Below are 17506 nucleotides of genomic sequence, written 5' to 3' on the forward strand. Positions count from 1 at the left end.
CAAAACCACACACTGAACCGTCAATGAGTAAAAGAAAGTTGTGTGGAGTCTAACAGAAGAACTTGTGTGAGATGGAGAAGAGGAGAGAAGATGTGATCAGACTCCCTCACCCCCACACTTACACATGGAGGTGAAAGTTTAATGGTTTGGGGTTGTTTTGGAGCAGTGAAGATTCCGGAAAAGTGAAAGAAATCCTTAACCAACATGGCTGCCATTCCACACTTCAACACCATGCAGTTCCGTCTCAGCTGCGGCTCATTGGAACCGACTTCAGCGACTCACAGGACGATGAGCCGAAGCGCACGTCTGAGTTCTGTAAGTTCCTATAAGACAAACAGTCGTCTGGAGTGATAACTATCATAGGACAAGCTGCCCAGTCACCACACCTAAATCCTACTGAACTGCTCTGGGATGAACTAAGGAATGTTTGGAGAAATGAACTGTCCGATATGCAGAGTGTGTGTGAAGCTGTGAAGCTAATCATCATGCTAAGGGAGGATTTTTAAATGAAAATAAAGTCTGTACATTTATATATTTGTTTTGGCGAAAAAACAAAAGGAACATGCATATGTCTCTCAAAATCCATAAACGACTCAGTGTTTCCAGACCTTTCACAGTACAATATTTTAAGAAAATAAAACTAACAGCATAAATATATTAAATAATGCTACAATCTATGCAAAAATCTATTATAATTTAGGCGCAGGCCAATAAAGTGTTCAGTCTTATATGTAATAAGTTATTCAGTGCTGTAGTCTGTAGGACCAGACACTGTTATGACAGTCCTCCCATCCAATGGGGCAAAGAGAGGGTAGAGTTTTCCACGGAAATGCTCTGTGAAGGTGAAGATGTGTGATTTGGTCTCCACATTGTAGAAGGAGATCTGGCCCTCCTCGTAGTCGACGTATACGCCCATCTTCTTGGGCACCAGTGTCAGAGGAAGCGGCGTCTCGGGGTCCGTGCAGGCGTAGAATTGTCTTGTGCTCCTCCACAGCGTCCAGTAACCCTTGGAGGGCTTCATAGGAAAGCGCCCATTTCTCTTAGAGGATGATGTGGTGACTCCAACTCTCCAGTAGCCGTTGTTTGCTAAATCCACCTCCCAGTAGCTACGGCCTCTGGTGAAGCCCGTCCAGCCCAGAACACACGGCCAGCTGTCGAAGCGTTGCGGACTGTACGGCAGGTCGGCTTGCTCCAGACCCTCCTGAACCTTCTTCTGATCTTCAGAGAGAAGCAACCAGGGGTGGGCCGTCAACGGGTCGAGAGTGACATCGACTGGGGTTCGTAGACAAGAGCGTGATATTGATAAAAAATATGGTTAAAACAATATAAAGATATAATAAAACTTGATTTCTATATTGTTTTGTCAGAAACGTACCTGATGAGCTGGTGATCCAGTTCCACACTAGAACATATATGACACAAAAGATTGATGAATCCACACACACACATACCACACACACAATAATCTGCAATATCTCGTGTTTGAAACTTACCCGACTTGGGGATGTATTGTTGCATTCCTGTTTCAGGAAAAAAACAAAAAAAAAGAAAACATTTATGCACATTGTTGAAACAAACAAACAAACATTTAAAGCATAGAACTTTCATTAATTTCTGAGTCTGGCTTAGAGGATCTCAAAAATTTTGCTAGATGATTGCTAAGATGTTCTAGGTGTTGTTTCAGGTGGTTTCTTGGGTGTTCCAGGTGGTCTTTAAGGTATTTCAGGTGTGGTCTTTAAGGCAGTTAAGGTGGTTACTTGGGAGTTCCAGGTAGCTGCTTGCTGTTCCAGGTGGTTGCTCGGGTGTTCCCCTTGAATTGCTGAAGTGTTGCTTGGTAGTTTCAGGTGTTTACTTGGGTGTTCCAGGTGGTTTTTAAGGTGTTTTGCTTGATTTTTAAGGTGTTTTAGGTGGTTTCTGAGGTGTTCCAAGTGGTCACTTGGGATATGTTTTTTATGGTATCTCAGCTGGTTGCCAGGAAGTTGTGAATTAGTCTTGGAAGTCTTAATAGACTGGACTTAAAATGAATGGACTCAATCAGATCTAAACCTTCAGGCGAAAAATATTTATCTGGAGCACTTTCAGGAATTTCTGAGCAGATTTTCTTTGGATGACAGGTAATACAAAGGTCTTGCATTTTCTCACCTGCTTCCCATGAGCGCTGCTTCGCCAAAAGCCACAGCTGAGAAACCACGTCCTGGATTAATACAAGAACACAAGAACACAAAGTTTATGTAATGGTAACTTATGGTAACCTCGTTATTTCTGAGACGCTGAAATGCTTTTCTGCTCAGCACGGTTGTAAAGAGCGTTTATTTGAATTGCTATCTCCTTCCGGTCAGCTCATCCTCCTCTGAGACATAGCTCAGGTGTTTCAGCCATCTAGGATGTTTTTTGTTTTTCGCACCATTTTGTGTAAATCTGAAAATATATTCAGCTGTTTCTGGTGCCACAGTTAAAGTCACAGAGATCAGACTTTTTTCTTCATCCTGATGTTTGATATAAACACTAATTAAAGCTCAAGGTCGAGATCTGTGCTGCTACATGATGATTGTTTCTAATGAAATGGACGGTAAGTGGAATGGAATCATTTTGTTTTGTTTTAAACGACCTGCGTGATTAACGGACTGTATAAACTACAGTATCTTATCAAATATCATGCATGCGCAAAGGTCACACAGAGGTCGGTCAATCAGCCTGCATGCAGAACGACTAAACTTCGCCCAGTGTTTCCTAGTAATCAGGAGCAAACTTATCACCTCAATAAACTGTATAATAAAACTTGAATCAGCATCACTATGCTCCAACACACACACACACACACACACACACACACACACCTGTTCGCGTAGGACAGCGCTCTGGTATTCTAGGATAAAACAATAAATCTTTTAAAAAGAAATATACACACTGTTAAAACTTTTTTTTTCTAACGCTGTATTTATTAGCTGCTTTACATTTATTTAAATTATTCAATTAAATTCACCCAAATGTACTGATATTTATTAATATTTATGTAATCAATTCTTGAGGATAAATGACTCATATGGGTAAGTTTAAATTAAATATGTATAAATAAATCAATTAAAAATTATTTATAAACAATATAAATTATATAAATAAATAAAATCAGGTATTAAATGTTTATGTATTTAATAGAATTTATTACAAAGGAGATAATTAATCAGTAAATAATATCCCTCAACATTTACATTTTAATAGCAGTATTTATTTATTTATTTATTTAAACAATTGTATTACACACCAAAAACATTAATACAATAAAACATTAGACCGATATATTAACACTTTTAATGAATAATTATAATTTTTTTTGTAATTATAATTATTGATACAAATGAATGAATTAAGTCAATAACTGATGTTTTTATTCATTTGTTTATTAATGCATTATGAATAAATATCATGACACTGCTGAAATTTTTAAGTAAAAAATTTATAGTAAAAATGTACAAATATATTTTTATATAACATTTTCAGTATTTCAGCCTCGGCTTGCTGCGACCTCGGCCACAAAGACCAGGCCCCCAGCCCTCGGTGTTACCTGATGCCGGTGGCTGGGAGAGGAGACCTCGAAAGCGCTGTTCGAGGAAGCGGAAGCGCGGCAAGCGGGCGGGTGTCCGTGCTAGGCTAAATGCTAACCCTAGCCGGCCGGCTATCCCGTCCATTTTTCTTTCAAACGTCTGCTCCCTGGATAATAAACTGGACTACATCCGACTCCAGCAAACCACACGGCGAGAGTTTAGAGACTGCTGCGTCTTTGTTTTCACGGAGACGTGGCTCAGCGACAGAGTTCCGGACGCCGCCATCCAGCTCGACGGGCTAACCGTGTTTCGAGCCGACAGAAACACAGCTCTGTGCGGTAAGACTCGCGGTGGTGGCGTGTGTGTTTATATCAACACGGAATGGTGTAAGAACTCTGTGCTTGTTTCATGCTACTGCTCATCGCTAGTGGAGTTTGTGACTGTTAGATGCAGACCTTTTTATTTACCACGGGAATTCACCACTGTTTACATCGTCGGAGTGTACATTCCTCCCAGTGCTAATGCTAAGGAGGCACTGAGTGAACTCTACGGCGCTATTAGCGACCTGCAGAATGCTCACCCCGACGGATTGTTTATTATCGCCGGAGATTTCAACCATGCGAATCTCAAGACTGTGCTTCCTAAACTCCATCAGCATGTGGACTTTGCAACGAGAGGAGCGAACACGCTGGATCTTGTTTACACAAACATCCACAGCGCGTATCGTGCGGAGCCCCACCCCCATCTCGGATACTCAGACCACTGCTCTATGATGTTAATTCCAGCATTCAGACCGCTCATCAGACGCTCTAAACCGGTTCTGAAACAGGTGAAAACCTGGCCAGAAGGAGCTACTTCTGCTCTTCAGGACTGTTTTGAGTGCACTGACTGGGACATGTTTAGAGAGGCTGCAACCTACGGCGATTCCATCAACTTGGAAGAGTACACATCATCAGTGACCAGCTACATCAGCAAGTGCGTTGACGATGTGACCATCTCCAAGACCATCACTACACGCTCCAACCAGAAGCCGTGGATGACTGCAAATGTGCGTGCGCTGCTGAAACAAAGAGACTCTGCCTTCAGAACAGGGGACAAGGCGGCCTTAAAACAGCAAGGGCCAAACTGTCTCGTGCTATCAGAGAGGCGGCGCGACGCCAAGAAAATCCACGACCACTTCCAGGACAGTGGAGACACTCGGCGCATGTGGCAGGGCATCCAGGCGATCACGAATTACAAGACCACATCACCTGCTTGTGACCGTGACGCCTCCCTCCCAGATGCGCTGAACGACTTCACGCCCGGTTTGAGGTACAGAACAATGTGGTGGCGAGGAAGACCATCCCTCCTCCCACTGACCAGGTGCTCTGTCTAACCACAGCTGAAGTGAGGAAAACTCTATGCAGAGTTAACCCACGGAAGTCTGCTGGACCTGACAACATTCCTGGCAGAGTGCTCAGGGAATGTGCAGAACAGCTAGCAGATGTCCTCACTGACATCTTCAACATCTCCCTGAGCAGTAACGTTGTTCCCACGTGCCTCAAGACAACGACCATCGTTCCTGTGCCAAAGAAATCGACTGTCTCCTGCCTCAATGACTATCGTCCCGTCGCTCACTCCCATCGTGATGAAGTGCTTGAGAGGCTTGTCATGAGGCACATCAAGACACAGCTTCCACCCTCCCTGGACCCCATGCAGTTTGCGTATCGTCCAAACCGTTCCACGGACGATGCCATCTCCACAACCCTCCACCTGGCCCTCACCCACCTGGATAACAAGGACTCATATGTACGAATGCTGTTCATTGATTTCAGCTCAGCATTCAACACAATCATTCCTCAGCACCTGATCGAGAAGCTGAACCTTCTGGGCCTGAACACCTCTCTGCAACTGGATCCTGGATTTCCTGACTGGGAGACCTCAGGCAGTCCGGATCGGGAACAGCATCTCCAGCACCACCACACTGAGCACTGGAGCCCCTCAAGGCTGTGTGCTCAGTCCACTGCTGTTCACTCTGCTGACTCACGACTGTGCACCAACGCACAGCTCGAATCATATCATCAAGTTCGCTGATGACACGACCGTGGTGGGTCTAATCAGCAGGAACGATGAGTCAGCATATAGAGAAGAGGTGCAACGGTTAACTGCCTGGTGTGGAGCAAACAACCTGTCTCTGAACGTGGACAAAACGAAAGAGATGGTTGTGGACTTCAGGAGAGCACAGAGCGACCAATCTCCACTGATTATCGATGGATCCTCTGTGGAGATCGTCAAGAGCACCAAATTCCTTGGTGTTCATCTGGCGGACAACCTCACCTGGTCACTTAACACCAGCTCCATCACCAAGAAAGCCCAGCAGCGTCTCTACTTTCTGAGAAGGCTGAGGAAAGCCCACTTCCCTCCCCCCATCCTGTCCATGTTCTACAGAGGGACCATTGAGAGCATCCTGAGCAGCTGCATCACTGCCTGGTTTGGGAATTGCACCGTCTCGGATCGCAAGACCCTACAGAGGATAGTGAGGACAGCTGAGAAGATCATCGAGTCTCTCTCCCTCTATCGTGGACATTTACACCACACGCTGCATCCGCAAAGCACACAGCATTGTGGACGACCACACACACCCCTCACACACATACTTCACCCTCCTACCATCAGGAAAACGGTTCTGAAGCATTCGGGCCGTCACATCAAGACTGTGTAACAGTTTCTTTCCACAAGCCATCAGGCTTCTCAACACAAAGAACTGAACAGAACTCACACACACTCACTTACACACACACACACACACACACACACACACACACACACACTCACTCACTGTGTGTTACTGTTACCGAACTGTACAACCTGGACTAAACACAATCATCACTCATCTCGATCCACTCCACCACCATTTATATATTTATTATTATTTATACACGCACCTTATATTCAGTATAATGTTTACATGCTGTCTTTTGCACCTTTTATACTACAGTATAATGTTTACATGCTGTCTTTGCACCTCCTTGCTGCTGTTTTTTTGCACTACATTGCTCTGTTCTGTTTGTACTTTCTCCTGGGTATAGTTTTTACATTCACCTCACACAGTACTGTATATGTAAGTATACAGTAGGTTTACTAGTCGGCGCTATACTTGGTTTTTGTCTTTTGTCTTGTCTTGTGTTGTCTGTCTGCACTCTGTCTGTCTGTACTGTTCTTTTGTCTGCACTGTTTGCACCAGGCTGCACTCGATGCACTTTATGTTGTTTTGTTGTTTAGTGTAGCACCAGGGTTCCGGAGGAACGTTGTTTCGTTTTTACTGTGTACTGTGTACCACTGTGTATAGTAAAAATGACAATAAAAGCCTCTTGACTTGACTTGACTTCAGTAACTTAGTTAATTTTACTTATTTTAAATGAACCTTATAAATGAGAAATAAATGCATCCCAGGACAAATTCTGCTCTTTTAATAATTGTATATCCCAAACGGAAAACACAGGGTACATTCAGCTAAAGTTGTTATTAAGAGTGAAGGTTAATTTTCTTCATGGGGCAAACTTTCACCCCAATGCAAAATAAGTTGTTTTATACTAACGAGTAATTAGTTTGTGTAAGATGTTGAATGAAGAAGTGTACACTCTGTTGTGTTTTCTGACCTTGCTGTCGTCCTTCAGTAAGGACCAGGTGATAAACTCGAGCAGTGGCATCAAAGAAACCAGTTTTTTCTTCCTCAGGCCGAGCAGATGAAGCATCTGAGCCAGCTCATCTCCCAGCATGCCACAGCTCTGAGTGGGAACAAGTGATCAGTTTGGGATATTTGCCACATTAACTGCCGTGTTAGAGTTATAATGACCTGTACAGCTGCCAAGACTAACAGAAAGGAGTGAAGTAATTCATTACTGAGTAACTCAGTATACAGGTGAAGGGTTTCTTTAGGATATCTTTCATCTCGCTAACCTCTGACACACTCTGCAGCTCTTTGGCCCACTCCATGACTCTCTGCTGCACCACTTCTCCATGCTGTTCCTCCTTCTCCTCCTCCTCCTCCTTCTTCTTCTGCTCATCATCCTCACTGCACCTGAATCTCTCCTGCAGCCATGGGCTCGCTTTAGATACCTAGTAGACATCAGGTCTGACATTAACATCATCACCAGCATCAGTTGTCCAGCAAAACAGCATCAAAAAATTCATGTAAAAAAGAAAGTGTGAAAAGCGAGGCTGGGGCTAATTTCTTCCAAGCTCGGTTTATACACTGATTCAGCCAATCAGTGAAAGGCGTGTGGATCAGGTGATCACTCTGAGGGAAAAAATGTAATCTGGGATTTTTTTTTTTCCCTTATTTTTATTATACTTGGGTTCAGCATAAGTGCACCTAAATATGTATATATATAATATAATATAATATAATATAATATAATATTTTTTTAACAAATAAAAATTACCATCTAAATATGCTAAATAAATGCATGATTTAAGAAAATACAGAATAGAAACAAGTCAATTTTACTTAATTTAACACAGGATTTAAAGTAAAAACAAGATCTCTATTAAAATCAAGATCATGCATACATGCGTATTGTCAACAGTTATAGTAAATAAATATTGTCTTGTAACACGCAGAATTTATGATGCGAAAGCAAAAGCAAAATCATTATTTGCTGCTTCTCCAAACACAAACTCATTGCACCATAAAACATTAATGAATGTATTTTGTCGTCACTGAACACTGAAAAAAATTCAAGATGAGAAACCAAACTACAGAACAACAAAAAGAGTTTTATAATTTCTTATTAGTTTATATGTGATAATATCCTGAGCAGCTGCATCACTGCCTGGTTTGGAAACTGCACTGATCAAAAGACCCTACAGAGGATAGTGAGGACGGCCGAGAAGATCATTGGAGTCTCTCTTCCCTCTATTACAACATTAAAACCACACACTGCATCCGCAAAGCCAACAACATTGTGGACGACCCCACACACCCCTTACACACATCCCTCACACACACCCCTCACACACACTCTTCACCCCTCTACCATCAGGTAGGTACAGAAGTATTCTGGTCCTCACATCCAGACCATTTAACAGTTTCTTCCCTCAACCCACAGAACTGAACTCACATTCACACTCAATACACCCATATTATATTTTAACCATATTATAACTGTTTACATGCTTTTCTGCACTTCTCCATTGCTGTTCTTGCTGTTTTACACACATTTTGTGTTTAAGTTTGCAAAAAAACGCTTGTTAATAGTTCTCTCTTTTTGCACATTGTACTATTGAACACAGTGCTATTATGTGTCTTGTGTCCCACACTGTCTTGTATTGTCTTTTTGTCCTGCACTGTTTGAACTCGGTTGTGCACCAGGCACTTTAAGTGGCGAGGACACTTACTTCAGATCTGATCCCTCACCTGGTCGACACTCTTCAGCTCATCAGCCCATTGCAGGATGAGTTTGCGGCTCTCCTCCAGACTGCGCTCGGTTCGAGGGTCTTCCTGTCGATCACCTGAAGCACGTTCGTCTCGGCCGTCTCCTCCCTTCTGAAATCGCACAACAAACACACGCATCTAGTCAAGTCAAGTCAAGTTTATTTCTATAGCGCTTTTCACAACAGACATTGTCTCAAAGCAGCTTTACAGAATTTAACAGTGTAGGTGAATGGTGTGAATTTGTCCCTGATGAGCAGCCGTGGCGACTGTGGCAAGGAAAAACTCCCTTAGATGTAATGAGGAAGAAACCTTGAGAGGAACCAGACTCAAAAGGCGAACCCATCCTCACTTGGGTGACATCAAGAGTTTGATCATAAATCTTACAACCCTACAGAACACTGGAGAGAGAGAACTAACATGATTACTGAAGTATAAGATTATAAGTGATGTTCTTTCTACAGTCTTTGGTATAAAACTAGGAGCTACTGAGCTCAACATTTGTGATCTTTACAGATCCAGCATCAGCTTCTCCATGCCAGAGCCTTTAAACACTCCAGGAGGTCCAATGTCAAAACCACACATGTAGTGGGATCCAATTGGCACTGGAACATCTCTAGATGGTTCGGGATGTTTGCGAGTTCGGCATCTACTTCTTCAAAGGTCCATAATCTTCAGGAGGTGGGACGTGACTGGAGCTGGCCAAACCTCAGGGTGTCTCGGGATGGGGAGAGAAAGAGAAGCAGTGGAGAGGAATTAGCGTAGCTGCTGTTCATGATAATGTGCATGTGATCAGATGTTCTGGAGCACAAGGTTATGATGTGAGATTTATGTTATGTGTAGGCTTTGCTAAAAAGATATGTTTTTAATCTACACTTAAACTGGGAGAGTGTGTCTGAGTGTGTAGGAGCTATTCTAGGAACTACAAGAAGTCCAATATTTTTGCATCTGTACATTAATGTTATGTTTTTGGTTCAATTCTCCGGAAATTACCACATTATTTATTTATCTGTCTCTCTCTTTCACGATGTTTTTCTCAAACATGTCTCTTGAAAACGTGACTCGGGGATCAGAATTAGAAAAGTCTCATTTATATAGATAGAGAAATCCTCTTTTCATAATCAGCATGTTCAGCTTTTATACAACCACCAGATCATAAACGACGATATCAGTTCAGTGTCTCCAGCGAGACGGTTTATAGGTCAACTGTCATTGCACGCGAGCAATAAATGATACGCTCTGTTAATAAAACAGGTTTAACTGCTGAATAAAATATTCTTCTTCTTCTTTCATACTACTTTCGGTCACCACAGCAGATAATCTTTCTTTATATCACTCTGTCCTTTACATCTGACCGCCTGCATGTCTTCCTTCATCACATCAATAATCTTCCTCCTTCCTTCTTCCTATATAAATGCAATTTCCTTGCAAGTACTTTTATGGACCCATAGAGAACAATAATCCTTATACAGTTCTCAAACAAGCTACAGTTAGTTCAGAATGCGTCAGCAAGAGTTCTTACAAGGTCAAGAAAATATGATCACATAACCCCAATCTTATCGTCCCTACATTGGCTTCCTGTTAAGTTTCGAATTGACTACAAACTATTACTTTTTACTTATAAAGCACTAAATGGTTTGGCTCCCATGTATCTCTCCAGTCTTCTAACACGCTACAATCTGTCACGCTCCCTGAGATCTCAAAACTCTGGGCTTCTAGTAGTTCCTAGAATAGCAAAGTCCACTAAAGGTGGTAGAGCATTTTCACATTTAGCTCCTAAACTCTGGAATAGTCTTCCTGACAGTGTTCGGGGCTCAGACACACTCTCCCAGTTTAAGTGCAGATTAAAAACGTATCTTTTTAGCAAAGCCTACACATAACACACATCACATCATAACCTTGTGCTCCAGAACATCTGATCACATGCACATTATCAACTTGTGCTGTTAATATCATGAACAGCAGCTACGCTAATTCCTCTCCACTGCTTCTCTTTCTCTCCCCATCCCGAGACACCCTGAGGTTTGGCCAGCTCCAGTCACGTCCCACCTCATGAAGATTATGGACTTTAAAGAAGTAGATGCCGAACTCGCAAACATCCCGAACCATCTAGAGACGTACCAGTGCCATTTAAATCCCACTACATGTGTGGAGTTTTGACATTGGCCCTCCTGGAGTGTTTAAAGGCTCTGGCATGGAGAAGCTGATGCTGGATCTGTGATGATCAGAAATGTTGAGCTCAGTAGCTCCTAGTTTTATACCAAAAACTGTAGAAAGAACATTTACTTATAATCTTATACTCCAGTGCTCATGTTAGTTCTCACTCTCCAGTGTTCTGTATTGTTGAAAGATTTATGATCAAACTCTTGATGTCACCCAAATGATGATGGGTTCCCCTTTTGAGTCTGGTTCCTCTCAAGGTTTCTTCCTCATAACATCTAAGGGAGTTTTTCCTTGCCACAGTCACCACGGCTGCTCATCAGGGATAAATACACACCATTCACCTTCACTGTTAAATTCTGTAAAGCTGCTTTGAGACAATGTCTGTTGTGAAAAGCGCTGTAGAAATAAACTTGACTTGACTTCCTTTCTGGATGTCTAGGGCACTGGATATGGTCCATGTTCCTTCTCTTAACGAACCCCTAATGATTTCTAGACCAATCAGAATTGAGAATTCAGCTGCACTGTGGCATACGACTTTAAACACTTTACTGCCTCAAGAAATAGTTACCCCAAATACACCATCATACATTGCTAGTAAAAAGTTAGACCTCTAAAATATGTCCTCTTGCCTAGCTAGCCATAAATACTCCGGTGCAGAAGATCATAATCCAGCATTAGTGTAAATACAGAGCGTAACTGATGGACCAAATGAAGAAGAGCAACACTAATAGGACATTTAGTGTGTTTTACTTTCAGTGTTTTTTTTCTTTATCATTAAACAAATGCAAACAAATGAGATTCTTTTTTCTTTCTAAAGGTGAAATAAATATTCATCATTGTCTTATGTAGTTGTAGCTCGTGTGTAAGATCATGAAGCTATGACTAATCTACCTGGTTAACCTTTAAGGAGAAAACTGAGAAATAATGAAATGAGGAACTGACGGGGAAAACCCCAGTCATGCATGATCAGCATAGACCTTTAAGGATATGGATTTCCTGAAATAGGGGTCATGTGCTAGGGTTATTGCTCTGACTCACCATGCACACTCGTGCCACCTGTAGCTTCCAGTTGTTGAGAAAGTTGATGCACTGTTGCAGGCTGCGCAGGTCTTTCAGGCTCTGCTGATGATGTCTTTGCTACAGAGAACACAGACAAGGGCGTGGAAGAGAAGCCATTATATGACATTTACCAGGTAAAATATTCCAGTCAGATGTATTGCCATTAGATCACAAACTCTACAAAAATACTAAAATCTGATCTACATTAAAAAAGATTATGTCTGATTAAACTACATTTTTATAGACCTGGACATGTCCATGAAGTACGTTTTCTAGCTATTTCTGAAGGACCACAAATTGGTGGTGTCACAGATCCACTCGAAAACGAGAGAGAACCACAAAACCTTTGTGACGACAGCTGACTGAACCATTAGAAACCACACTGAGCTCTTGCAATAACTTAAAGAATATCTATGATACCTTTCCAAACTTCCACTTTATCAGAGTTCCTTTAGAAACCTCTTCATTCGATTAACAAATATCTATGAGGTCACAGTCACCCTGATGTACCCGTCTAGACCTCAAACCCCCTGAATGATCTGAACCCCCTGGTTTCTCTGAAGCTCCTTGATGGATTTCTACAAGACTACGTTCCCCTTTGTAAGCCTCCTTAGATCCGAAACAGATCTTGACCAGAGGAAAGAGAAATCAGGGTCCCAGTGTTCACCTGTGTGCGTGAAGAGGTGCTCTTATTGTTCTTGAAATGGCTGCTGGGAGCCGAGCTGTGAACCTGAACCGTTTCTTCAGGAAGATTCCAGCGCACAGCACAGATCGAGTGGCTCTGCCCTTCCACGTTGGCCACGGGATTCAATTCTGCCATGGACAGACGGATTATTACTATTATAGACAATGTTATTTTAATAATAGGAAACTTTGCATGCTTTAAGTTCAGGTATAATCAAAATATAAAAAATAAAATAATAATAATAATAATAATAATAATAATATTATTATTATTATTATTATTATTATTATTAATTTATTTGTATTATTATTTTCAAGTTCGATTTTATTTTATTATTAAAGGTGAAATAAATTTTCATGAAAACTAACTTTTTTTATCCTCTGGGCCTTTTCTATTTTCTCTCCAGGCAATAATGAGGATTGTTGCATGTTTGATTTTTAGCCCATAATAGGAAAAAGCTCCGCCCACCCAGAATTCAAATCAAACTCAATACTCATATTTATTCTTTTGATATTTGACTTCATCTATTTTCCTAACAAATGAATATAAATGTGCTTTATACATGTATTATATACGTATACTGTACATTTTAATAATAATTTATAATAATAATAATAATAATAATAATAATAATAATAATAATAATAATTAGTAGTAGTGTTATTATTATTATCATAATTTTTTTACACAGGAATTAAAAAACAAACGAAAACCCCAAAAGCTATCTTTCCAACTGTACAGAGTTTAATTTAGGATATAACATGTATAAATGTATAAATGTGTATATATATATATATATATATATATATATATATATATATATATATATATATATATATATAAATAATGTTATTTATACACTGAAGTTAATAGATATACAGTATGATATGAATATGTAACAGAAATCTAGTGTACGTACTCTGCGTTTTGTCTTTAAGAATCCCCTTCATCTTGTGCACTTTGAGAAGTTCTCCTAAAATATAAATAAATAAACGTTTCATTTACATGTTGCACATATGATATATAAAGTATAACGCATGCATGTCCTACATGATATTATATTTAGACATATAGACACATACTGGATTTGACATTATAGAGTGTTTTAGATAAAGAACTTCTGCATTCATGAAACACTTGATTTTCTGCATTTCTGCTCTGTGAGAAGCGAAACTCCCAGCAGGACTCACCTGTACTGTGTGACGAGGCAGGGGTTGTGTCAGGTCGAGGTGGCAGGAGAAGAAGAGCGAATGATCTCTCCGGTCTTGAGATTTTGTCTTTGAGCAGTGTGCAGCGCTGTGTGAACTCTGGACCTGTTTTATAATCCTGGTTTATTCATGCGTGAGAATCGCCTGCACTTCACTTATCTAACGTGTCATAAGACTCACAGGGCCGGAGCAGATTTACTGGAAAAGACAAGAGGTAATTCCCATAACACGTTTGTAAAAAAAAAAAAAAAAAAGCAGTAAGGCAGCTCTGAATGGGTTTAACAGCAGCAAATAAGCTGACCTTAAATATACTGCATACACTTATTATATCGGCAAAAGTATTGGGACACCTAGTTTTTCCAGCCATACTCAACTGTTACCACCAACTTGAAGGCACACAACTGTATAAGATGTCTTCAGCATGAAAAGATACGTTTTACATGGGCTGGAATGGAACATCTTTCCACTTTCCACATCTTTTAACTTTCATACAACAATAAGGACACTTAATAATCCATATCCTTCTCTTCCTGTGACCCTCTTCTCTCTCTCTCTCTCTCTCTCTCTCTCTCTCTTTCAGTCGAGTTAAACATGCTCCTGAGGCTCCAGTGACCACTGTCCGTGGATCTTCCCACTTCGTCCAGGTCTGCGCCTGGATAGTGTTCTCTTTGACTGGAGGCGACTCTGTGCAGCTCGGGACGGTTTCTCATCAACACCTTGGGTGGTTCCATGAAATTCGGGAGTAAGAACAGGAGTTTTGAGGATGATTGGACTGTAGTTAATGTCAACAGTCTCCTACACTGACTCAGGAATACAGTTCACTTCTGATCATCATCACTGTACCCCACAACATTGTATATATGCTTCAAATGGACATTTGGTGCAACCCAGATGAGGATGGGTTCCCTCTTGAGTCTGGTTCCTCTCAAGGTTTCTTCCTTATGCCATCTCGGGGAGTTTTTCCTTGCCACAGTTGCTCATCAGGGACAAACTTACTTATAAAGAACATATTTACTTTTAATCACCACATTATCTGTGTAAAGCTGCTTTGAGACAATGTTCATTGTTAAAAGCGCTTTACAAATAAAAATGAATTGAATTGAACATCTCCTGCTATAAAGGTTTGACTGATCTCATCCCTGATGAACCCCAGGCCTCTTCACCTCACCTACATAAGTACCTAATAACACACTTGTGTCTAAATGAATCTCACACATGTTCCAACAAAATCGAGAGAGAACATCTTCCCAGAAGAGTGGAGGTTATTATGGCTACTCAATGTAGAATGGGATGTTCAGAATTAGGCACATAGCAATTTTATGCTCAGGTGTCCACATACTTTTGCCCCTTTTATATATACATTTTTATAATGTGTGTAGATGGAGCACGATTTCAAGTCTATTATCATGATATACTAATTAACAATTAATAAAGCTTGGGACGTCTTTGCTCATATATGGACGCCAGAGGCATTTACGTTCCCGGGATTTGGCAGATCCAAAAACGCCTTATTATCTCATTCATACAACCGAGCATTTGAGGGTCTTTGCACAGGGGCCCGGCGATGCCAAGTTAGTGCTGATGTGATTTGAACTTATAACCTTCTGATCAGAAATCCAAGATCTTAACCCCTGAGCTATCACTTCCCCGAGCTACAGTACGATGACATGGATGTCCTATTCAGGTCACTGCATAAGTTGCAGACGTGGCAGAAATAACTGTGCTCTTGTTGCTTGAAAAAATCAAAAGTGTGTAATGTTTTTAATGATTCAGCACCTATGTTTTCCTCCTGCTCTTACTGTAAATGTAAAGCAAGCGAGGAACACCTAGATGACATTATCCAAAGGCGGTTCCTTGATTAGTAACTGCAGTCAGTTATGTAACAACGCCGGTGTGATCTTTGCTCTAGTTTCTGTTTTCTTAATGAAACGTACATGAAATATATCCTATTAAAATATTCCAATGTGAAATTGAGATCTTTTCGCTTCACCCTAGCATTCTTATGTGTCTAAAACATTGCATTTGGAAATGTTATATGGTGATATATTTAAAAATAAATCTCCATTACAGGTATAATACAAGCTGAATCGGAATGCACTGTATCACTCATACAAATTAACATTAATACATATTGAATACATATCAGTGTTAATACCTACGATTCTTTTATTTTTTTCACTTTTTTTTCCCACTCTGTGTGAGTTTCAACTGTGTGAGTGAGACTGTGTGTGTCCACACGAAACCCCCACCACACCTTCTCACACATGCAGTGAATCAGCCACTATCTCTGTTATTGTAGGCTAAATTAATAAAACCTCATTCCACTCTCTGATTCTGGGCTCTGATTGGTCAGAAAGGTGTGGATTAGTTTTCCATAACAGCATCTCAGTTTACACAGGTTTATGTTAATGCTTAATTCTGATACGGTATCGTTCCAGGGTAAGAAGTCTGGTCGATCTAAACCTGATAGTAAACTCGTTCAACAGGCGCAAGAATATTTGTGTAATTTCGATGCAATATTTTTGCTCAAGCCTTTGAATTAAAGCTATTTGGTTATACAGTGTCCAAATACTTACGAACCGGGGTGTATGTTTACACCGAGAATCAAATATACAATTTACATTTAGATCAACATGTTTTTACAGTTTATATATATATATATATATATAAACATTTATTTTAAAAAAAGTTTATAAGTTTATAATGTATTATAATAATATTTTTTGTATATTTTAAATATTATAATACATATAAATATTTATAAATAAATATAAACATTTATTTAAATAAATGTTTATTTATAAATATTTATATGTATTATAATATTTTTGGTATATTTTAAATATTATAATACATATAATTATTTATAAATAAACTTTTTATAATATAATATATAAATATTTATAAATAAATACAAACTTTTATTTAAATAAATGTTTATTTATAAATATTTATATGTATTATAATATTTTTTGTATATTTTAAATATTATAATACATATAATTATTTATAAATAAACTTTTTATAATATAATATAATATATAAATATTTATAAATAAATACAAACTTTTATTTAAATAAATGTTTATTTATAAATATTTATATGTATTATAATAATATTTTATGTATATTTAAAACATTATATACATATATATATATACACAAACTTTCTGCACACACTTGTAAATAATTATAACTTTATTCCTCATTTTTACTATTTTTACTTATTTCTTCTTCTCTTCATTGTTTAATATCGTTTACTGTTTAATATTTGCTGTAGTTTGCTGTAGTTTGCTGTAGTTTGCTGTAGTTTGCTGTAGTTTGCCTGCAGCCTCAATTAAGCCTCAATTTTATTTTTATCACTGACATCTGTACATATGACAAATAAACTAAAAACTTGAAACTATATTTTTGGGACCTATGCAAGTGATTTATT

The 17506-nt window shown here is 39.5% G+C and overlaps 1 protein-coding gene across 1 annotated transcript; it reads right to left on the bottom strand.

Moving 5' to 3' along the window:
* Window positions 1-447: 447 nt before the first annotated feature.
* On the bottom strand, window positions 448-14307 carry si:dkey-219e21.2 (E3 ubiquitin-protein ligase TRIM39). Its single transcript, XM_046853039.1, has 11 exons — window positions 14053-14307; window positions 13782-13835; window positions 12845-12990; window positions 12157-12255; window positions 8941-9069; window positions 7482-7640; window positions 7181-7309; window positions 2143-2194; window positions 1494-1520; window positions 1376-1402; window positions 448-1272 (listed from the first exon to the last, which is right to left on the bottom strand). The coding sequence occupies exons 2-11, from the start codon at window positions 13810-13812 to the stop codon at window positions 740-742; spliced, it is 1332 nt and encodes a 443-aa protein (XP_046708995.1). The 5' UTR covers window positions 13813-13835; window positions 14053-14307; the 3' UTR covers window positions 448-739.
* Window positions 14308-17506: the final 3199 nt, after the last annotated feature.

Source organism: Silurus meridionalis, chromosome 7 (assembly GCF_014805685.1).
Source record: "Silurus meridionalis isolate SWU-2019-XX chromosome 7, ASM1480568v1, whole genome shotgun sequence".
Classification (NCBI taxonomy): domain Eukaryota; kingdom Metazoa; phylum Chordata; class Actinopteri; order Siluriformes; family Siluridae; genus Silurus; species Silurus meridionalis.